The sequence below is a fragment of the Ischnura elegans genome, chromosome 8, assembly GCF_921293095.1.
Source record: "Ischnura elegans chromosome 8, ioIscEleg1.1, whole genome shotgun sequence".
Taxonomy (NCBI): Eukaryota; Metazoa; Arthropoda; class Insecta; order Odonata; family Coenagrionidae; genus Ischnura; species Ischnura elegans.
This window is the reverse complement of record NC_060253.1, coordinates 2,620,236-2,636,406: the sequence shown is the minus strand read 5'-3', so window position 1 is coordinate 2,636,406 and position 16,171 is coordinate 2,620,236. Positions and strand designations below refer to the sequence as shown.

Here is a 16,171-nt window from a genome sequence, read left to right as displayed (position 1 = left end):
CAGTTTCGGGAAAGTTAAAAAAATGTGTTTGAATATTGTCCTCCCTTTATTTTTACTAAGGTCATTTTTGGAAAAAAAGGGGGATTATATATTCAGACGTATACGGTAATAGCTAAAAGATAACACAATCAATAAAACACTGACAGAAAACAAATTTTAGTGCAAGAAGGGGCATTATGGATTAGACAGTAGTGAATTGTTTGGGTGGCATTTTAAGGAGGATCTGTAAATAGTGGCAGAGGAAAAGAGGGAAGGGAAGCCATGGAGTGAAGCAAGGATTCGGTAGGAAAGAGATGGTTGAGAGATGGAAAGACGGGATCGCGAAATGTGAAGCAGATAGTTATTACGTAAGGGGCAAGGAGGAACATGAAAACGGAAAAGAGGGAGAATTCCATTGGTGCGGAGAGAACCGCTACAGATTCTATGCAGAAACATGACATCAGATAAGACTCTGTGGCTAATTATGTTAGTGATCCCTAGGGCCGAGAGGAGAGAGTCAGGGGCATAATATATCTGATTGTTGGGATTCGTTGGCTGGCTACAGCAAGATAGAAGTTGACAGGGCAGTCTCCAACACAGCACTTATTAAAACCGACTTTCACTGCATGTTTTAATCCTCAACATAACTTCAAAATGAACTTGAACACTTTCTGAAAATCCCCAATAAACCCAGCTGTTTAATCAATTACCTACAATGAGAGAAGTAAAATACAAATTGGCTACAAATCGAGAAACAGTGAGTGCAGAATTGAACAACACACCTGCTTTGGAGCTTGAGGAAGAGAGTAGTGTAATGGATGACGGTGACACAATGCTTGTTAATCCTTCCCATAGTGATATTAAAGAAGCCTTCAGGCATTTGCACAATTTTTGTTGTGCACATTCAGAGATTAGATAAGGTCATATTGAAAACATTAATGCATTAGAGATAGTTGTGAAATCGTTTTTTATGTATTCCCATAAATCAGAGCTTTACAAAAGTGTATGACTAATTGTTCTAAAAATAATGTGCAAGTGTTATCCCAAAACGTATATTCTCCTCGATTCTACTCTTGCTTTTACACACTTTGATTTTACAAAGTGCAAATATTTTGGTCCCTCCAACTGCGTGACATCAAAGTTTTACTGAGTATGTCCATAGAGCTGAAATGCTAAGCTACATTCCCTTATTATGTGGCCTAGATTTTATATAACAATTTCAATTCAAATTAAAATCATGAAACTGAACATCATAAATTGAATTTTTATGCTTATATGTGAAGGGAATATCAAATTCAATTATTGCAATCATAGTTACCATGCCTCCTTCTTCTTCGTTCTTGAATAGTGATCATAAGACGTGTGAGAGTGAGGTTGTTGCTCCATTTCAGGTCTCGTTCCTTCAAAGCAACGAGCAGAACGTGGTGCATTTCAAATCGGAGACGCTGCAGTGCCGAGTGGGACTCAATCCGCAGCACCTGCAGTCCCTGCACATCAAAATACAGCCAACGCCTGAGCACAAGGACACCTGGAGTATGGAGGAATTCCAGGTGTGACGACAACTCATCCAATTGACGAGGTTTTGTTTCCGATGAGGGGATGGGGCAATTTTCTAGAATGTCCACTCAAAAGGTGGAGAGTGATATGGAATTATAATGTTCAGTTTACTGCTTTGGAATGCTAAAGAGGATTATATTGTTTCTTTAATCAATTGAAAATGTTATGTTTACAAATTTTTTCTCTAAATGTTTGATATTTTGCAATATATACATGTTGCTTGCATTCTTTTCACTCAGCCATTTTGCAACACAATCTAATGTTTTAATGAAACACTTTGAAAAAATTACTTTCTTATTAATCATTAATTTTGTTAATTGAACTTTTTTAATTGAAATTTCATGTAATTTTTTTGCAACTTATCCAATTACTTTATTTAAAAAGACATTGCAGATGCCGTAATTTAGGTGGTTACTACCAAATCAGGCATCACCCAAGTCTTAACGGTTCCGGAATCGAGATGTGAGATAAAATTCATAATACTTGTGTTTCTAGTGATATTTACGACTTCAGTTTAAAGTGATGTAAGTGCTTTAGAATTTCTGCTGTCAAATGAGATATTTATCAGGCTTTACTGATTTCAGTGCTGATATAAGTAAATATTAATTACTGGCATGTGCTTGAAAATAGTTTCCCTTCCGTCATTGTGGAGAAAATTTCTCGCGATTATTTAATTTACGTACAAGTCTTAAAACTGTCAATTATAGCATTCATAGTTATTGATTCCTTGAGTACCCATTTCTTCTTCATTCATTAATTATCCATCATCTGTGACAGACAAATTTAAACCCTCTACATTTTATGTATTTGTACTTCTTACAGTACATTCCTAACAAATTGGTGCTCGTGTTCCTAATTTTTCTTCATGCAGTTGTACTTATTCTCATTACCTTCCCATAGGTCATGGAGAAATTCTTTGACACCAGAGTGGCTGTTCCGCCATACAAGCCGAATGCCCTGTGTGGATTTGTCCGAATGCTCAACGTTCCTGTCAATGTGCTGAGGGACTTTGTCTCCATCATGCGCCTCGAATTGGCCGGACCGTCGGCCCTCGGTGGCTCCCTCAAGTGGGCCGTGCAGTGGAGCCTCCGAATACCCCCTTCGGCCACGCCCATCGTGCCCATCGGAATGGCCGGTCTCCTCGTGTGCCGAAACAAAATTCTCTTCTTTGTAAGTGTGAATGCCTTTTTCCATTCCTTTCTTATCAGCAACCATCGTCTTTGCTTCGTCAACTATTTGTTATCACTTTCAATGCTGACCATGTAAAACTCAAAATCGACCCCCGGTGCGGCTGTCGTTTTTTAATGCAAAACGCATGCATGGGTGCCAAAAGAGCTGGGAAAAATAATGAAAAAATTTTCTTGGCCCTAATTTGTTAGCTATAAATTTTTTTATTTATGACGTGATATCACGTCACCCGCACAGCGGGATATAAACGTGATGCAAGTTGCATAATGTCAGCTTTTTCCCCGCGCCACCGTTTTCTTCTAATTTTTTTTCTGCGCTATGTATCCAAAAAAATACGAGGAAAATGAATTTGTAATGTTCTACTGGTATTGCCATTGGTATTTTGCCACTGTCATAGGGAAATTTTTGCCTTAGATGGATGTAATGCAAGTTATAAGTACAAGGAGTCGCCGTGAACAGCTTTTTGATTGTGATGGTAATTCTGCGCAAGATATTTCGGCGTATTCCTTGTACTAGTAATCGTAAGTATCGGGGTATGGTTCTATAATATTGAATAATTTCTACATATTCTTCTGAAGTCACTATTCTCATCACAAATACCTTTACTCGTATCATGTTTTCAGCTCCAATTCCTTTGTTCCCATACGACCATCATCAGCTCAGCAAGCAAGTAAGCATCAGATATTTTAAAAAAATGGTTTTCACATACCATTATGTATTCCCTTCACTGCATGTGCTTGAGATGGGTGGCACTCAGCTTACAAGATTATTTTCCGACGGTGTATTAGGGTGTCTCTTGTCGTGCACCACTCCTGCCAGCTGTTCTAATGTTGGAGGGGGTACGGAGATGAAGTGAGGGGTGATAGTAAGATTTATTCGGTCCACTTGTAAGAACTAGGAATAACTTTTTTGGAAGTGCCATCGGCACATCAAAAAGATGGGGAAGGTATGGGGAAAGATTTTGCTGGTACGTGTCCTTTTTGGGTCATTGGGTTATAGACTCCGTTGCCGAAATAAAAATGGATGTGGAAACAGACATAATCAACCCATAACTTCCTCATTACTCTCTTATGAACTCAAGCCAATAACATATTTTTGCAATATGATGTTACCGAGTTAGAAATGAATGCATAAAAACTGGAACTATTGGTATTTGCTAGCAAACATCTTACAAGTAATCTTCATTTAGGCCACGTATCGCGGTTCTTACTACGAATACTCTGCGAAAATCTGAAAATGATGTAAATTTTTACCGCAATAATATTTTTTCATTTGGTGCATAATAATATCCATTCGAGTAAACCATTCAATGATACGTATTCCTAGGAATAGATTTGCAGCATCTATGCCCATTATTACTTACCCGATTACCGAAAGCAACGATGGCGTTTTCTTTCTAATTACACGAGGGAAAGACTAATTCCATCGTGCTTGGAAATCTCTAGTTACTTCTTATTTATGTAAGAGCCCTAGTCTATTGAAAAAAGGAATCACATGATATGAACAAAATATTGTATTTACCCAAAACAAATTCAATACAATCGAAAAGATGAGCATTTTCAAATTATATATTATATACAACTACGTACAATCATGTATGTTTTACCAATGCAGGAAATACCTCTCTCACAAATTTTATAACAATGTATTTAACCTATAATACTATTGCAATATATGATACAAAAATATATAATACTATTTATGCCTTCTTATGAAAGAAAGAAAAAAGCTCGGGACAGAGTAGAGGAGACCTAGCAGCCAATGTAGATATCTGCGGTCTCTTTCCTATGCCCAAGAGTGCTTGCACCGCAATAGTGCAACACTTGCACCATCGATTCTTCTTTTTGCCACCTTCCTCTTGGATGAGTTCAGGGAAGTGAGATTGAGATATTGATGGTAAAATTGGCTTGGGATAAGGAATGTAGGATGGCAGAATAAAGGATCTAATGACAGAAAGACGGAATTTATAAAGGGAAATCTTTCCAGTGGGTTCACGATAAATGAAAAAGCGTGCATAGCTTTCGGTAAGGAATTATTAGGGAATCAATGGAGGAGTGAAATTAATCTAAAAGGGACGAATTTTTTTAGAGGAAATACTCAGGCTCTTAATTGTTTGGGCCGGTGTTCGGTGAAAAATGAAGGGCTTGAAGAATGCTAAAGAATCAATCAAGACTCATGTATTTCCGAAAGCAAAGCAGGTCAAACAAGATAGCAATGCTCCATTAGTCGGATATATTGGTTATAGGAACCTTGTGAAATATTAGGCCTATGAAGGTAAAACTCTTCATAGGTCAATTGTTTCCAATTGCTAACCTATTCTTTCAGAGATTATAAGAAAGTATGTCTGAATACGAAAGAGGGTGTCTGGGAAAAGGAGACGCAAAAAACACTTGGATCGTTGGAAGGGTGTGAAGTGGTGAGAGCTGGGTTTTCTATGAAAGTGATATTTTGAGGGGTCACTGAACTACCGGTCCACCGCAAAGGACGTTCGGATGGAGAAGGACTGACGGTATTGTTAGAGGGTTCAGAGAAAGAATAGGACAAAGGGGATGGGCCAGTGATTGACATAAAGGGATCTGGCGTAGAAGGAGGCAACGGAGTACCTGACTGTGAGGGTTCAACCTCCTCCCCACCCTCCTCCTCTCTAATTTCTAGCTCGGAGTCTTCAGAGAATGCCTGATCCCGCTCTCTTCCAGGAGCTCCCACTATTCCTTCTTCGTGTACATTCGTCTAGAGAAGGCAGAGAGCTAAGAAGGAAATGTTTGTGTCCTTGCGGAGGTTTCCTCCCTCGACGTCGATGGCTGCAAGTCCTGATGGAAGGTCGAAGACTGCTGATCATCGGAAAAAGCTGATAAATAGAGAATTTCACCTCTTTCAAGCAGCATCGACTACCGGCCAGCATGAAAAATTTTCCGTTTTACTCCTCGCTTCCGTACCATCTGCAATAAGTACATTGCATTTTTTTTTGTAAAAATTCCGATAAATAACAGGATCAAAATAAACACACTCGGTGTAATAGGCCAAAGCTGAAATGCTACAAACAGCTTTACTAATGTAAAACTATGCTTAGGAACTAAATATTCACAATGGCGAGACAAAGAATTGAGAGCACCCATAAGCCATTGATTTCACAGTTATCGAGAAAATAAAAGCATTTTTATAAAGCAACTCCTTAGCACTTCTTCGCCAATCCATGGGATAATGTGCAAACAGTTATTTGCAATTATAATAAGAATGTTTATAGGTGCATAATATGCATATATCAACAATAAATATTTAAAATAGCTTACACTTTTTCCGTAAATAACTTCCTTCACTCTCGTAAGATTGCCGCTTGTCGATCCCTTCCCTGCTTAGGAGTTCCACTGACAAACAAAGGAAGGGTGCAAAAGTTAGAGATATGTTACGTTGCATAAATAAAATGTAATGGCATTTTTAAATTTACATTAAAGTTTAACTAATCACAGTACTTCATGTATTACTTGAATAAAACTTATTAACATCAGACAATAAAGGTTCGAAAAATACTAGGCTCGCAAGAAGAAAAAAAAGGAAGGATGGAAAAAATATCTATATTCTCGCTAAACATTATTAAAACAGAATAAAAATTATTAAACACACATAATTAAGTTCCAGATAGTAAATACTTATGATTTTTAAAATAAAACTCAAATAAAATTTGTCATACTCACGCATTAATAGAAAGAAATAAAAATAATAGCATAAAATACAGGGGGGAAAATGAATGGAAATTGGCTTACCTTAAGATAAAAGAAAAAAATTCTCCCGATCCTCCCAGGAAAGGTTGCTTGAAACGGCGTTCACAAATGCGCTGCTAGATCCCTGCTGAGCAACTTAGGGGGGCAAAATGTCATAATAGAACTGAACCGAGCTCTTACGGAGGGCCGGAACCCTGGGGGTACGCATGACGTGATATCACGTCATCAGCACCAGGGGATAGCGCACCATGACGTGATATCACGTCATGCCGCACTCAAGGTGTTAATGCTAACATGTATGTGGGATTTTCAGAAAGTGTTCAAGTTCATCTTGAAGATACGTTGAGGATTACAGCATGCAGGTGCAGGTCCACTCAGGTGCGGCATTCGGCACGTAATGGTTAAAGGTTACATATTTGATTGGGCCAAGCAGTGTTGGAATGTTTCCCTGAGGAATGAATTTGTGCTATTTCAAAATTGCGCCAAGTGAGGGCATTGGGTATAGGAGCCCGGTTCAACGAGTGCTCATAATCCCTCAGAAATTACTCGCTAAACCGAGCGCTCATTGTACCTGAATAAACCCATCGAAGTCTCGTAATCGTTCGTATTTACAGTTTTTCTTTTGTTTCAGCAGTATGTAACAAATTTAAACCCCTGAAGAGTCTTTATCAGGCACAATTCAGTTGAGTATCAACATATTTGAAGAAAGAAACGGGGGATTTTCAATTTTTTAAAATATTAATATCCCCAGTTTTGGTGACTTTATACCCGTTCTTGTATTTTTTGATCGCCGAAAAGAAACAGTGTAACTAGTATGAATCAATATGTTTGGTATAAGGTGGACGTTTGTGGATAATATTGCGAATACATCATGCCGACAATATCAGTTTTGTCAAATTTTCGAATATTTAACCAGTACATCAGTCACTTGAGAAAATTGGCCGAAAGGTTCACTGAAATAGGGCATGATTCGGTGGTTGAAGGCTGGAAATGAAGTCAGCTTTCGTCTTTAACATCACACCGTTTATGGGCAGTCCTGCAGACCTTTGTTGACAAAACCACTTGAATAGTGCGGATTCCATTTGCGATCCATTGCCGCAAATGTTTTTTGGCTGTTAAGTGTTCCTAGTTTGTTCACGACTGCACGAATTTTATCTTTCTTTAATATTGTGAGCAATGTTATTGAGGAGAAACCAAAACACCTCCCTATATCAGTCTTTAAAGTCCAGCTACTTTCATAATCGTCTATAATTTTAATTTTGGTACGAAGGTCCAAATATTTATGTTTCCCTGATAAATGCACTCGCGCAAACCACCTGACACTACTACACCCCTGAGACTGAGTGCACTCAGCCCCTCCAAGCGAGTAATCTCCAACCCTTACCCACAAACAAACGCAAACGCTGTCATGTGATTGGGTGCATCCAGTCGACGGAACAAAATTGCCTAAAAAATAAATACTTAAAGTCCACATCGTGTTCTTGGTCAGAGCATTCCAAATTTTAATCCCTGCGAGTAATGTAAATTACAGCGGTGGTGAAGAACACCGTCCGTCGGATGGGACGTTAAACTGCGGTCCCCTTGGTGCCATTCGTAGTAGGCTAATGCCCACCCAGAGTAATCTAATCCCAACGATGGATTCCTATCTGCCCTTCATTCGGCATTTTGAATTTATAGTCATGATCTACGAAATCAGAACATTTGAGCTTGGTTGGCCGTCCGACGGTCGTGTCTTACGAATTTAAGGGATTGCACGGTAGTGCGTCACAGTTTTGCTGATTTGATGTAAAATTTTGAATTATACAGAATTTTGGAAAGTGTGAAGAAGAGATAATGAAGATTCACTGCGATTGGTCGTTAAGAAAAGGATTTCTACTATCAGCACAGTAATTGTGCTTTTAAAATTTATTTTACAGTTAATTACTCGGTGGTGCTAAGTCCTCGTTTGCCAACCGGAGGTTGATTGTTATTTTAGCATCTTGGTAATAATTGTGATGTTCCTACATGGCAATAGCCAACGATGTCATGATCAAACTACATTCCGATGCATAAATGAAATATCGAAATATGTATACAGTAAACTCTCGATTATACGAAGTCAGTGGGACCGGAAAATTGGCACTTCGTAAAATCGAGTTTCGTAAATTCAAACCTTTTTCATAAGTCACGAAAAAAATGTTCCCTTTTGTTTCTTCCGCCGTTTTTTGTCTTTAGTGGTCTTATTTAAATGTTTTCGGTGGTTATTCTCAGTATAATTCATAGAAAAGGCTTTTTGTTATCGATTTATGATGTGAAAAATCGTGAAATAATTATACCACCATAAGATTCCCATTTCTTGTTCATACTTCAACATCAACGATCGCTTAAGAAATTCCCGACCAGGGGCCGTGTTCTGTATCTCGTCGGTACCGCACCGCTCGGTTTCCTTTCCCAGCCCACCGACAGCACATCATTCCATACCGACGACGGTTTCCATACCGACAACGGCAAATTCAGCGATTCAGTATGGTCGTCGGTATCAAACCAGTCGGTACGGTTCCCTCGCCTTCCCAAACAGGGTTAATCCGAATATATCCGAAGTTAGAAGTCATCTAACGTGTCTCCACCAATGAGAAGGGTAAAAACAAGTGAAGACTCATTGGCACAGTTTGTTGTCGTCATTCTCAATCTTTTTATTTGCGGAAATTACGACTTATTGCTAGATTAAGATAATCGATATTGGATAAGTTGTAAACAATGCTTATATAATGTGTGGTAGTAATGCTGTACCTACAGAATCGACGGAAACAATATTACAACATCACAATAAAGTTTGTATGTGATGGAGATTGTTGTTGCTGGAATGAATACTTGAAACTATCCTTGAGATCGTAGTTTCTTTTTTAAAATATTGGTTCCGTATAATGCTATTTATTCATGATTTGGTAATATAGTTGTCATTAAGTTCCGTCTAAATGTTATCGTAACGTAAAAAGAAGTGTAATGACGAGGAAGTAAATAAATTGTGATTGGGTGAAATACATATGTATAAGTTGCGCATTCCAAGTGAGAGAAAATGATAATATTGTGATAAACCTCATACTTGTTAACAAATGTCTTCTTTTATCGTCAAGGGCATCAATGGCTGACGATGAAATGAAATATAGTTGCCTGTTACAAATGAACGAAACTGATACCGTAGTGGCAAACTTCATACTTAAATAAAAAGATCTTATTTCTATGCCGAGAGAAACGCCAAATTGATGATTGAGTGAAATAACAGTCGCCTATTCAGAGTGAGATAAAGGGATAACATTGCGGCAAAACTCATATTTAATGAAAAATATCTTTTTTATGTCTAAGGAGCAAATAAATGATGATAGAGAGAAATAAAGCCTAATACAAGCGAGTGAAAGTGGTAACATAAATGAGAGAAAGTCATTATATGTTCATGGTTAAATAAAAACACAGTACTATTCCACAACCTTATATTTTTGCAGTCTACTAGTTTCAACGTTACAACGTCATTATCAAGACTAACTGAGAAAAGCATACAACATCCAGCCTTATTTATCCAACAATTGTGTGAGGGAAGGAGGAGGGGGGGAACTAAATGAGGAGGAGCATTGAGCATTGTTGGTTGGGCTTTGTTGTCCCAACCAACAATGCTCAATGCACCTCCTCATTTAGTTCCCCCCCCCTCCTCCTTCCCTCACACTATTGTTGGATAAATAAGGCTGGATGTTGTATGCTTTTCTCATTTAGTCTTGATAATGACGTTGTAACGTTGAAACTAGTAGACTGCAAAAATATAAGGTTGTGGAATAGTACTGTGTTTTTATTTAACCATGAATATCTCATCGTTCCACCAAGTAACGCCTAAATCCGTTGATTTTATTCATTATATGTTAGCAAACCTCATGTTTATTAACCATTATCTTATATTTCTGTCAAGGTAATTAATATAGATGATGACACACTGAATTATAGAGGCATATTCGAAGGGGCAGAAAAAGATAACATTGCAGAAAACCTCATTAATTATTCGGTGATGAGGTAAAAACAAAATAAAACGTACAATGCGCACTGGGGAGTTCATGAAGCCCACAGTAGTCGGTGGCCGTATCGACACCTTTTTGCTGTCGGTACGGCTACCGACGATCTCCCGTCCTCTCGTCAGTGTCGCACCGATCGGGTTCATACAGAATCGCACGACTTCTTACCGGGAGTCGGTGTGACGTCGCACCCGACGAATCGGTGCCGCACTGATCGGTTTGGAGTTACAGAATACGGCCCCAGTTTAGAAAACGTAATCAAATAATGAATTGCAATGTTTTTTATAAGAATTTAATGTTATAAATTTGTGGTTAGGAGCGAATAGCAACTATTAAGTATGCTAAAGATAGATATTTGTTTCTGACACCCACGGAATTATAGCGGCAGCCGGCCTAACCGCCATTATGTCGCCCTCTATCGCAAAGTGACGAGAAAAAAAGAAAAACAAGGGTCTTAGCCCGTTTCCAAAATAACCTTCGTAAGTTAATATTTCGAGTTACTCAGTATTTTCAGCAGAATGTGCTCTATTTTCATTGAGATTCAGTTACGATCACAAATAACGTAGGATGTGATTATCTTCTGGCGAATATTTGAAGTAAATTCTGTTTGAGTTCTCCGTCCGACTACTGTGTTCCATCATCTTCGCAGACGTTGCCATAAAAGACTTAATTCTTCATCAGGACTGTCTTCTTCATACCGGGTGTGAGGTGACCTGTTCATATAGTATGTTTCTCTCCTTTTATGCCGACAGGATCAAGGTTCCAACCGGAAAACGACAGGAGAAACATCTTACAGTATCGGAGAAATATAGATAGAAACGTTATTATCCACATTGATTGTTTTCCTACAAGAGACTTTTTATCATTTCTCAACGTGGTGAAGTATTGGTCCACTTGCGTGAATTCCCAAAAATGATACGCAAAAACCTGTACCTTCACCTCATTTAGTTTTCGTGTTTCTTTTTCTGCCGTATTGTAAGTTATGCAAAGGATCATTGACATAGAGCAAATATTTTCTTAGTTTTAGCACTAAAAAATAGGCGTGCCATAATCGTTAATAAATATAGTAGGAAAGAGCAAAGAAAATAATAAAATTTCAATTTTAAAGTCAGCAGAGAAGAAGAGAGACAATTTTATAAGCACGGCACCATTTCCCTGACAATGGAAGATACTTCTCCAGTAGGGTGGTGCGAAAAAACTCAAGTTACAAATTTCGTGTCGTAATAGCGCGGAAAAGTTGCGATACGTTAGTACAAGAAAAACAAAAAAAGAATTATTAAAATCGGACGTCATCTTCCGATCCCGCAAAGCACCTGAAAAAATGACGAAAATGAAAGGAATTGTTTTTTTTTTTCGTTGTAAAAAAATGAAATAAAATTAACATCTTTTAACGCAACAGCAAAAAATGGTTACAAATAGCATAGTTTATTATTAATATATGCATATTTATGGTTTTAAACTGTTATTACCGATCACACCAGATCATTAAAAATGTATAAATTATAAATGTATAAATTTTGCAATTTTTCCGGTTTTTCAGAGTTTTGTTATAATTACTTGAGGATAATTTTTGCGAAGTTTTAAATAGTCCTTTAGATCAAAATGACAATAAAACTGGCCACTAGAATTGTAAGGCAAAATTGCACCTTAAAAAGGCAGCATGTTAACCCTATTGAAACCGAAAGTGAAGATGTTGAGGTTTTAAATGACGCAACGCAAAGTTCAACAATCAAGGAGAAATTTGTTGACCAGGAAGATCACATGCCTAGTACACCCAAAAAAATATAAATCACCATGGCAAATTAGGGTAAATTTATAAACTACAGCTTTTCATTGTGATCAATACGGGGTATCTCACCGTGCAGCTGCTGCTATTTATAATATTAAAATTTTTTGTCCTTCTTTTAAATTTTAGCTTGTGAAAACTACTTTGTACTGCGATTTTGTGGTGAAGTCGGGCATAATGGACCTTGATTTGAATATAGCCCTAATAAATCCATCTCTGGATCGATAGCCACAAAGCTTAAGGGATGCCTCTGTTACCAATTTCACACACGGCTCCATTGCTTGCCTGTGATGTAGGATGTGATCAAGTGTATTTGTAGACAATGGTGTTATAACTGAAGAATATACTTCTAAGTTCATTGACTGATGTAGAATTAGAAGGGAAAAGAGAAATATTATTAGCGATATACAGCAAATCCATCTTGATCTAGGTGAGCTACACGGGCTATACTTTGACGGAAGGATATACAATACCATAGTAATAGAAATGATTGAATTGAAAGAGTACTGCCGGACAGTTAAAGCGGATCACCAGTCTCTAATAAAAGAACCGGATTTTGTGTATTTGAGTCATGTTTCTCCAAGCTCCGGGTCTGCTAAAGATATAGTGGTCTCCATATTATCTTATCTCTCTGATCAAGGAGTATCATTAGAGTACTTAGGGTTAGTTTGCTGTGATGGCACGAACATCAACATTAGATGGAAAGGTGCACTATTAGAAAGCTCGTAGGAAACATTGGACCTTCGCTGCAGTGGGCAGTTGGTTTGCTTCATTTCATTGAATTACTTTTGTTATATTTTTCAGTATTTAGATGGTGAAACAAGTGGCCAAAAATCATTTAGTGGGCCAATTGGACTAATCTGAATGGTAATGGAAAGCTTCCAATTCTGCATTTCCAAGCAATTCAATGTGAAATTCTACAAGTTGATAGATAAATTTTGAGCAAGGACAAAAGATACCTTATTGACATTAGACAAGCAATCACAAGTGCTGAATTTCCAAATGACTTACCAAACCATGATCCTGGACCAATTTTACATGCTCGATGACTCGTGTGGACAGAGCAATGGAAACCTCTCGATACATACCTGAATATTAAAAGAAAGTAGTTTTCCCTGTTATTGAATGGAACTCTAAATTTGACCACGCAGAGAACGTATTGATGGCGATGGTTTTTGATTACAGAAGGCACATTAGAGAGCTAGGGCTAAAAAGAGTATTTAAGGCCAGACAGACTTAACTAAAAGCAAACCTATCGTAAACTTCATTACTCCTGCCATGAACTTCGAAATAAATGACTGTATAGATTTGATTGCCTGGAATAGGTGCTTTCCATTCATTGACACAAGTCGACTTGGGTCGCGGTTTTCGTGTTCCATTCTGTGTGTGTCGCCGACTGTTGTGACACAAGTCAACAAACGGTAACGCACAGGAATAGGAGAGTTTTAAACAGTTTCCGTGAGTCGACACAAGTCGACTCGTGAGTCACATGAATGGAAAGCACCCAATGTAGTCAAACTATCTACTCCACTTCTTCTTATGAGAATAATTGCTAATGAAGAAATAGCTTCCTTCATTGAATCTGGTGATAAACAAGATTGGGATATTATAACTTCCTACATCACAGGCAAGCAATGGAGCCGTGTGTGAAATTGGTAACAGAGGCATCCCTTAAGCTTTGTGGCTATCGATCCAGAGATAGATTTATTAGGGCTATATTCAAATCAAGGTCCATTATGCCCGACTTCACCACAAAATCGCAGTACAAAGTAGTTTTCACAAGCTAAAATTTAAAAGAAGGACAAAAAATTTTAATATTATAAATAGCAGTAACCCTCATTAGTTGGATGGATGGAGGGTGTGGGTAGAACTCAAAGTGCAGCCACCTCTCCGCGGTGAGTTCTGGATTGTTTAAATATAATTAAATCATATATAAACAAAGGAAGAGCTGCATAATCAAACATGTATTTTAGCCTAAAATATTACCTAAAGTAATTATTACACAACTCTGAAAAACCGGCAAAATTGCAAAATTTATACATTTTTAATGATCTGGTGCGATCGGTAATAACAGTTTAAAACCATAAATATGCATATATTAATAATAACCTATGCTATTTGTAACCATTTTTTGCTGTGGCGTTAAAAGATATTAATTTTTTTCATTTTTTTACAACGAAAAAAAAAACAATTCCTTTCATTTTCGTCATTTTTTCAGGTGCTTTGCGGGATCGGAAGATGACGTCCGATTTTAATAATTCTTTTTTTGTTTTTCTTGTACTAACGTATCGCAACTTTTCCGCGCTATTACGACACGAAATTTGTAACTTGAGTTTTTTCGCACCAGCCTATTCTCCAGCCTCTCTCCGGTTAAAAACTTACTTCTGTTGCCGGTAAAGATGAGCCATGCCCTTCTCCACAGTCGCAGAACATTCCCAGTGGGTGGGGTGAAAAGGAGTGGGATGGGGATTGCCTGAGGAAAGAAGTGTGGCCAGCATATGGTGGGGTGAAGGAGGAAGGAGAAAGAAGGGTGGGGAAAGGTACTTCTGCTCTGCCTCACGTTTTGGGGCCGCATTTTGTTACAAGCTCTGTGACCTTAGGAAGGGAGTGAATGGGAAATGCTGGGGAAGGAGGGGTTTGGGATGCGTAAGGTGGGTGTCAGCAAGATCAGCCAAAGGCGGCAGGAGGGAGTAAACAAAGGCTTTGGAAAGAAAGAACTCTCAGCATGGGAGAACGGGGAAGCGTGTGAGAAGAAAGTTCATGGTTAGACTTGGAAGTGCGTCTTCATTACGAGAAGCCTGAAATATAAATTGGCGGTAAATAGAGCCCAATACTTAATATATTTAAGTTGTTTATTCACATAGGCCAATATATACACAAAAAGATATTACCAAAAAAATCTGTTATTTTTTTTCGCTTTTTCCCCTTCTCCATCGCCGCTTCCACCATGGTTTCTAACTTGCATAAGTGGTAATCAAATTGGGGGTCCAAATCGTTAGCCAGATCAAAATGTCTTAATGTTGGAAGGCAGCGTATACTTCTTTTTTATTGGGTGGAATTACTTCCGACACAGGCACCGGCGTCCAATCGTCGCAAGCCTGGAGATCATCATCTAGCGCAATATAATCACTTGATGTTGCGCGCTGTGCTCCTCCTGCTTTTTCCAAATATTTTTTAAAATCTTCTTTTAAGCCTCTAATCTCCTCCGCAATTTCATCTGCCGCAGCTTCCTGAAGGTATAACGTAACGAATCAACCATAGCCGTGATATTATAGCAGTAAAATTACTATTAGGTTAGTTGTAGCAAATACCAACCTCGGGAACATCCTCACGATGTGCTATCGGAGGGAATCCGGCCGATTTCCAGCAATTTGCGATGGTAGTGGAGGAAATCTCTCTCCAGGACTCGGCTATGGCGCGGATTGCATGTATCAACATCCATTTCGGGATGTTATTCATTTCTGTTCCCATTTCCAAAAGTAGCAAATAGATTTGAAAGAATGATAAAAATCATGAATAAAAATATCTAAATCGATATCCAAACGCACATGAGGAAAATAGATGAATGTATACATACCGATCCATCGCAAGTAATACCGCACAAGCTTCTTCCGGTAAAGGACTAAAATTATGGATAATGCCTTGGTCCAAGGGCTGGGACTTGCTAGTCGAGTTCGGGGTAAAAAGAGGACTCGAACATTAGCCAATTTGAGATCTTCCACGTATTTATGGACGGTGGCATTATCCATTATTAAAACAATTTTGCTGTTCTCTCCAGCAATTTTTCTCTGTAGACGTATAACCGTTTGCTGGTAAATTTCTTGGGTCATCCAGCTGTTTTTATTTGCATGGTAAAAAACTGGGAGGGCTTCCAATTTTACATGTTTTAAGCACCGTGGCCTTTCAAA

At 38.2% G+C, this 16,171-nt stretch overlaps 1 protein-coding gene across 1 annotated transcript in view; it reads left to right on the top strand.

The window, feature by feature from the left end:
* The window catches only part of LOC124164261 (mediator of RNA polymerase II transcription subunit 14), a 165,380-nt gene that overhangs the window by 128,618 nt on the left and 20,591 nt on the right, over positions 1–16,171 (top strand). The window contains exons 21-22 of the mRNA XM_046541502.1: positions 1,371–1,529; positions 2,437–2,706. Coding sequence (XP_046397458.1) covers positions 1,371–1,529; positions 2,437–2,706 — 429 coding nt within the window. The remainder of the gene's footprint in view (positions 1–1,370; positions 1,530–2,436; positions 2,707–16,171) is intronic.